This window comes from Epinephelus moara, chromosome 24 (assembly GCF_006386435.1).
Source record: "Epinephelus moara isolate mb chromosome 24, YSFRI_EMoa_1.0, whole genome shotgun sequence".
NCBI lineage: Eukaryota > Metazoa > Chordata > Actinopteri > Perciformes > Serranidae > Epinephelus > Epinephelus moara.
In genome coordinates this window covers 52,691,308-52,699,170 of record NC_065529.1, presented here as the reverse complement: position 1 = coordinate 52,699,170, position 7,863 = coordinate 52,691,308, and the positions used below count along the sequence as shown (strand labels likewise).

The 7,863-nt window shown below is 45.9% G+C and overlaps 1 protein-coding gene across 1 annotated transcript in view; it reads right to left on the bottom strand.

Annotated features, from left to right (window-relative positions):
• Positions 1–1,029: 1,029 nt before the first annotated feature.
• Positions 1,030–7,863, bottom strand: part of pcif1 (phosphorylated CTD interacting factor 1) — a 21,525-nt gene continuing 14,691 nt past the window's right edge. The window contains exons 11-15 of the mRNA XM_050037997.1: positions 6,876–6,962; positions 6,579–6,763; positions 6,195–6,288; positions 4,569–4,744; positions 1,030–3,859 (exon numbers count right to left, since the gene is read on the bottom strand). Of these exons, the coding sequence (XP_049893954.1) occupies positions 3,538–3,859; positions 4,569–4,744; positions 6,195–6,288; positions 6,579–6,763; positions 6,876–6,962 (864 nt within the window). The 3' untranslated portion in view covers positions 1,030–3,537. The remainder of the gene's footprint in view (positions 3,860–4,568; positions 4,745–6,194; positions 6,289–6,578; positions 6,764–6,875; positions 6,963–7,863) is intronic.

The window sequence follows — 7,863 nt, the reverse complement described above, 5'->3', positions numbered from 1 at the left end:
GGTTTCTACTACCGTTTTTTTCCCTGTTAAAGGTTTTTTTGGGGAGTTTTTCCTTATCCGCTGTGAGGGTCATAAGGACAGAGGGATGTCGTATGCTGTAAAGCCCTGTGAGGCAAATTGTGATTTGTGATATTGGGCTTTATAAATAAAATTGATTGATTGATATTATTATTGTTTTCTTATTTAAATGATATATTTAGGAACAATTTGTAGATTCACAATGAACAATGGAACGATGAGATCTGGTCCAAACCAAAGCTCAGAAACTACGTTCAAATCAAAGTGGGGTTCCATACAGAACATTATATAACTTTTGATTTGAAGAGGGGACAGAGGTCCCTTTGTGCCCAGTTAAGAACTGGTACCCTTCCTCTGGCTATTGAAGTGGGCAGATATAAATGTATCCCGGAGGAGCAACGTATGTGTTCTTTGTGATCTTGATGTTGTTGAAGATGAATATCATTTTCTGTTTCATTGCCCTTTATACTGTGATTTAAGAAACCATCTGTTTGACAAAATCCTGATTTATTTTGGTTGACCAAAGGTGAGATGTTGCGTTGGCTTTTTGATGAGGAGACCTTTGCCTTGGCAAGATTTATAGAACGTTTGGAACTTAAGGCAGAGAACGTTGTACCCAACATAATAAGATGTTTATGTTATGGAATTTGGCTGTTCTAAAATGCTTGCTTTTCCTTTTGTGGACTTCCTGTTATTGATCTCTCACATGGCCACCCAGGCTGTTATTCTGTTTAGTGTCTTGTAAGCTCGTATGGGCTGGACACCACTTGGTGCACGACACTTATTATAAGTCTATTATACACACAGGTGTAACACACAGCTTTATTAAACAGGCGTAATAAGTTTAATTCTGCTCTTCTTCAAATACTGATGTTTGTATATATTCTGCTGTCATGTAAAGATCAGATGATGACATGTTCATGGACTGAATCTTTGTGTGTCAGAGACATTTCCTGTGTGTCTGCAGGTGTGTGAATGTTCCAGTGAGACAGAGACCAGGTGGACACTGAGACTGGTTGGATATATTTTTACTGGGAGAGTGATGCTGCAGTTTGTCTGCAGGCAGGATGAAGAACAGACTGTATTTACATTCTCCAGCTGTGAGGACCCCACCACAAACATGGCCGATTCTGCGTCGCTGCTCAGCAGCGTCACTCCGCGGCATCACTCGCTCTGCGTCGCTTGCTCTGCAGCATCACTCTGACTTGAGTGTTAAATGTTTTCAGTGATGAGACGCTGGAAGCTGAGAAGTCTGGAGGAGCTACGTCAGCTCTGTACTTAAGAATCATTCCAACTGTTTTTGGAATTCTGAGACAAAAATCTGTAGTTATTAAAATCACTGAGGTTCTCCTCGTTACCATGACAACAGGCAATCTTTTTTTTCTCTTGATTTAAAAACGCCCGGACAGAAATCAGAAGGATCAGAAACAAAGTTCCAGACAAACGTGGTGGAGCAGTTTTAATTAAGCTCTTTGTGTGTGCTGGACTGATCCAGATTTTATTCTCTGAGAATCACAGCTTGACTTTTCTTAATTTGATGAGACGTAACGAGCAGAAAACCGTTTGTCCAATTATCAGAAACACGTTCTGTCCAAACTGTGAGACGTCTTTAACGACGGGTCCCTCAGTTTGTTTTCTTTGGTCCCTGGAACGCAGTTTTACAGGAACACCAAAGTGATTCTGGCTTCACACCGACATTAAAGGGACAGTCCAACATTAGCCTAGCTTAGCATAAAGACTGGAAGAACCCCTCCGGATTAACTGTGAACACAACATCCCAAAATGTTGGACTGCTCCTTTAAAGAAAATTAAAAAACTGAGGAAACAGTGCGGGTGACACGGCGTCAAAGACACAGCGAGGAAGACTTGGCAACGAAGATGCAGTGACGAAGATGCAGGGACAAAGACTCGGCCTGATGAACACAAACATGTTTCATGCACAACAGAAAGAATAAAAAACAGAGAGTTAATGAAAAGAGCAGATTATAAAAAGGAGGTGGAGTTTCCTGCTGGGTGGAGGCGCTCACACTTCGACCTTTAAACATAGTGGATATAGATTTTCTTAATAACACTTTGGTTTAGTCAGAAACAAACAATGTGAAGAATCAAACACATCTCTTCTTAAAAAAGGTTAAATTAAATCAAACATTTCTTTTTTGAATCCGTTAAACAGCAGATGAAGAAAAAATAACAACAGACTTCATTTCAGTTTAACTGTACATTATCTACACACAGAGACACGCCCCATTGGACCACTCATCAGCCAATCACAGGACAGACAGACAGGCGGACAGGCGGCTGGACACTGAGTCCACTTCATGTTCACCAAAGAAACTCAAACTGAGTTTGACTCAATGAAGTCACTTTATGGAAAAATAAAAAACATAAAAAGACGTAAAAGTTTCAGAGAAGTCGGGTTTTTTTTCTTCTTTTTTTAAGCTTAGAAAAAGTTTTAACACGAAAAACGACGTTGGTAAGAAGCTCCGCCCACTGCCCAACACACCTGTCACCTCTGATCACTTCCTGTTTAACAATGACACCACAGGAAGTCTGATGGGACCTCGCAGGAGACACCTGTCCTCCCCGACCAGTCCTGAGTCCAAGTCCTGAGTCTCAGTCCCGAGTCCCAGTCCTGAATCCCAGTCCTGTAAACCACTCCCGAGTCCCAGTCTGAATCCCAGCCCTGAATCCCGATGTGAGTCCCAGTCTGAGTCATAGTCTGAATCCCAGTCCTAAATCCCAGTCCCCAGTCCAAGTCTCAGTCAGTCCCTGTCCTGAGTCTCGGTCCTGAGTCCCAGTCTGAGTCTCAGTCCTGAGCCCCAGTCCTGAGTCCCAGTCTGGCTCTGCCCCCTCCACTAGTAAATATGACGTGACTGCGAGCGCCTGCAGAAGACTCAGTTTCCCACGATACACCGCAGACTGAGCAGGTTCCTCCTCTGAAGGACGCACACTGATTGGCCAGGCCATCCCAAAGAGGCGGGGCCTGACCAACTCAATAGAGAAAGACGGGTCAAATAGAAACGATAGCTGCCTTGTCAACCAATCACCGAGCCCCGTCGGTGTGGGGACCAATCAGAAGTCCTCCAGTGACATCACAGATGACATCACAGGTAAAGGAAAAGTTTTTATTGCTGGAGCCCCAATGTTGCTGCTCGCTGATCAACTCCTCTTCTTATTGGCTGTGGTGCCTGTTGCTATGCAACAGGAGCAGTCACACCTGGACATGAATCAGCTGCAGGTGAAAAGGAAGCTCCAAACGCTGTGATGTCAGAGCTTCCACCAATTAAGAGGAGTCGATGTGAGGAGGGACGGTGAAAGCCAACAGAAAGGATTAACTGTGGTCTCGCCCCCTGCTGGCTGCGGCTGAACGGCATTGTGGGTATGTTGACAGAAGCTGAGGGTGTGCTACAGGTGCTGGTGAGGGACATTCTCAACAGACGAGACGACGATCAAACAAACTAACACTGAAAAACAGAGAAACTTTAAACAGCTGAGGGTCACACAACCAGCCCCGCCCCTCTACACCGCGGCCATCTTGTCTCGTGGACTGCTACTGCTGCTGCTGCTGCTACTGTTGTTGTTATTGTTATCGTCATGGCCTGCTGGTGACATCACAGCACTCTGCGTCCTATCAGCGGGCTTGGGGGTGGAGTCTCTGTCTCCAGGTGTGGTGTGGGCGGGTCCGGGGGAGGACATGGAGGAGGGGCGGGAGGGGGAAGGGCGGTACGCTGCCATCAGTTCCGCCACACGCTCCGGAGTCGGCGCCCACTTCACAAAACCAGCATCGTTCTGAAGGAAGAGTACCGCAGTACCGTGGACGGCCCGGTAATACATCTCATCTCTGAAAAACACAAAGATAAACAGGTTGCTGTAGCACTGAGGAGTACTGCTGTAGTACTGAGGAGTACTACTGTAGCACTGAAGAGCACTACTGTAGCACTGAGGAGTACTACTGTAGTACTGAGGAGTACTACTGTAGTACTGAGGAATACCATTGTAGCACTGAGGAGTACTACTGCAGCACTGAAGAGTACTACTGCAGCACTGAAGAGTACTACTGCAGCACTGACGAGTACCACTGTAGCACTGAAGAGTACTACTGTAGCACTGAGGAGTACCACTGTAGCACTGAGGAGTACCACTGTAGCACTGAAGAGTACTACTGCAGCACTGAAGAGTACTACTGTAGCACTGAAGAGTACTACTGTAGCACTGAGGAGTACTACTGTAGCACTGAAGAGTACTACTGTAGCACTGAGGAGTACCACTGTAGCACTGAGGAGTACCACTGTAGCACTGAAGAGTACTACTGTAGCACTGAGGAGTACTACTGTAGCACTGAGGAGTACTACTGCAGCACTGAAGAGTACTACTGCAGCACTGAAGAGTACTACTGTAGCACTGAAGAGTACTACTGTAGCACTGAGGAGCACCACTGTAGCACTGAAGAGTACTACTGTAGCACTGAGGAGTACTACTGTAGCACTGAGGAGTACTACTGTAGGCACTATACAAGTAGTATCAGTGTTGTGTTGGTGTAGTATTAGTACCTCTTGCACATGTGCTGGCTCCCAGAGCGATACTCGTGTTCGTAGGCGGGGACACTCAACTGGTGACGGAGGAATCGACTTCCCTCCATGCGGGTCAGAGCCGGGGTCACAGGGTCACGCCACTCAGGGACGAAGACGATAAAGGACAGAGGCTCAGAGGACTTGTCCAACAGCTCCTGGCAGACGGAGACAGACCACAAAATGTAGACCTCCATTTACTAGACCAGCACACACATGTACAGCCCAGTTTACACCCCTGCAGCCCCATTTAGACCAGTACAGCCAGAGTTAGACCAGTGCAGTACTGGTTAGACCCGTACAACCCATGAGTTACACTCAGGCAGCCCATGGGTTAGACCCATAGAACCCAGGTTTAGATCGGTACTGCCCAGGTTAGACCGGTACAGCCCATGGGTTAGATGAAAGATGACCATCGTGGGAGAAACGTGGCAATATCTTTGGTCGTGGCTCTAAAATGGTGGCCTTACATCACACTGTGAGACAGGTTCAAGGACAGCTGTTGTCAACGTCTTGCGACGAAAGATAACCTGAGATAAAATTCTGACGGTGTCAGAAATTTAGGATGACTATCTCACAGTGTGACAGCTGCTACAACCTACATCTACTAATCAACCAATAGAAATGCAGCACGAAATGACGCAATGGTCATAGCGACACTGGCGCTAAACCCAAACAAATGATTGCTTGCCATGGAGGTAAAACGAACAAAAAGAAGTTTCTGGAACTCCCAGAAAGAGGAAAGTTTGGTGGAGCTGTGGCAGCAGAAGCTTTGTTGATTTGATGTTTCCTCCAGCTGCTATCATGACCGCCAGAAAAAAGACGCTGCATGGAAGGAAACTGCGGAGGAACTGCAACTTCCAGGTGAGCAAGCTACCTATGGTGGCGCAGATGGATGACGTACGCTGATGTGGTGCACGCTGATGATGTTGCATATTGACGTACGTTGTAACCTGCGATTCAGTAGTAAACGGCCATCGTACAATCTGCACACATCAAACTTGACGTCGTACCAAAGTTTATTAGATCCACGTCTCAGTGTCATGCATCTTATAAGATTGTTAAAATCGCACAGTGTATAGAGGGCGTAAGGCTGTGCAATAAATCATCTGGTGATTGCGATTACGGTTTCTACAGAAGACGCGCATGCACACTACCGCCCCCCCCCCCCCCCCCCCCCATTCACTCCACGAGCCAGTCAAGTAGGTGAACTATGAATAATGCGAGGGGCAGGTGATTGCAGAAGATTTCAAAGACAGCGTGCGGAAAATGGCAGAGGGAGAGCGAGAGAGGTTGTTGTGTGCACACGTCTGTGTGTGTGTGCACATGTGTGTGTGTGCACATGTGTCTGTGTGCACGTGTCTGTGCGCACGTGTTTGTGTGTGTGCGCATCGGGGCTGAACTCTGTGTGCACAATACAGAGAGCAGAGGAGAATTGTAAATGTGCCATTATGTAGAGACAGAAATGACATGATGTCTGTAAATATAAATCATCCTGTGCGCCGCATAATCGTTTGCATAAACGTGATTTCAATTTTGATCAAAATAATTGTGATTATGATTTTTTCCACAATCAAGCAGCCCTAGTACACAGCCCACAGGACGGACCTCAAAGTGCGTCACCATGGCGTCCATCAACTCTTCACAAAATGGAGGGTTGGCTTCAAACGAGCCGCTGACGGGACAGAAAGACAGGAAGGGCCTGAAAACACACGCACACACACGCACGCACGCACACACACGCACGCACGCACATACACACCCACCCACCCACACACACACACACACACACACACACACACAATGGGTTATTAATAATACATACAGGTAAATATTATGGACATGACTTTTAATGTGACAGCAACATACAGACTGTTTAACCTCAGACAGAGACAGAGAGACAGACAGAGAGACAGACGGACAAAGAGACAGACGAACAAAGAGACAGACACAGAGAGACAGAAAGACACAGACAGTATGGAGGTGTCTCACCCTCTGGATCCAAAGAAGCCGTCGATGTCGGGGAAGGCGGAGCAGAACTGTTTGAAGTAGCAGTTGAGCGGCGAGGCGAAACACTCGAAGGAAACTCCAAACTGTCGGATCAAGGCCTCGAACACTGACACCGGCAGCGCCCCCTGCAGACCCGTCCCCTCATTGGCTCCGCTGCCAAACATCACCTGGACACATGCACACACCTGGTTAACTCAGCAGTTACCTGAGTGGTTCTGAAACACAGACTGTCAGGTGTGATCAGGTGAGCCCTGACTGGATGACAGAAAGTCAGCTGACCTGGTATCTCTTGAGGAGGCACCAGACTCTGGACAGGAACTTCTCAAAGCGAGGGTCGTCTATACAGCTGTACCTGTACAGCAGCTCCTGGACACACAGACAGAGAGGATCATGGGACAGGTCCTGGATCTCCACGCCCCTCTGGTAGCGAATATCATCCTGATTAAGTATTCACACTCCTGTCTTATGTACAGAACCATACATGGACTTGCTCCTCCTGTATTGAGCCAGTTTATAAAAATGGCATCAACATCCACACGGAGTGCAGCTAGAGGAGACGGTGTGGTCCCATTTAGATAAAGTGCTTTTAGCCAGTCTGCATTTTCAATCAGGGCTGCTCGTGAGTGGAACTCCATCCCAACTCACATTAGAAATCTATCAAATTATGCTTCTTTTAAACTTTTTTTTTTTTTTTTTAAAAGTGGTTGATTAGTGGTCAAAACTGTCAACATTAAATTTTAGTGCTTAAAGTTCCTCCATGTTTGCTGCTCTGCCTGCCGCTGCTTTTTGATGCCATCTGTTATGTCATGTTGTCTGTCAGTTTACTAACTGTCTTGCATCATTGTTGCTTTTTGTGCATGGCTTTTTATAATGTGCTGATTGTCTGTGTCCTGCTTGCTTGTGGCCTGTTAGTTTGTTAATGTGTTTTGTGTAATCAATTGCTGATGTTGGTGCTGCTACTCAGTGTTGTTTTTGTCTGTTGCAACTGTCTGCTGTTTGAGCTGAGTCTCTGTTAGCATGCATGTGTATGTATGAAATTTGGCATTGTTCTCTGTCTTTTAATCTTTATTCAGATTTAGTCTTCTTATTCTTTAATGTATTATTTCTATGCTTATAACTACATCTTTTATATTCTCTTAGGGTGACTATTCAACATCAGTCCAGGACAGCAGATGTAAAATAGCCTTTTGGCCAATTCTTTTTTTTTTAAAAATGTTTTATTAATGTGCGTTGTCCCTGATCACTAAACCTTTAATTAAAAAAAATA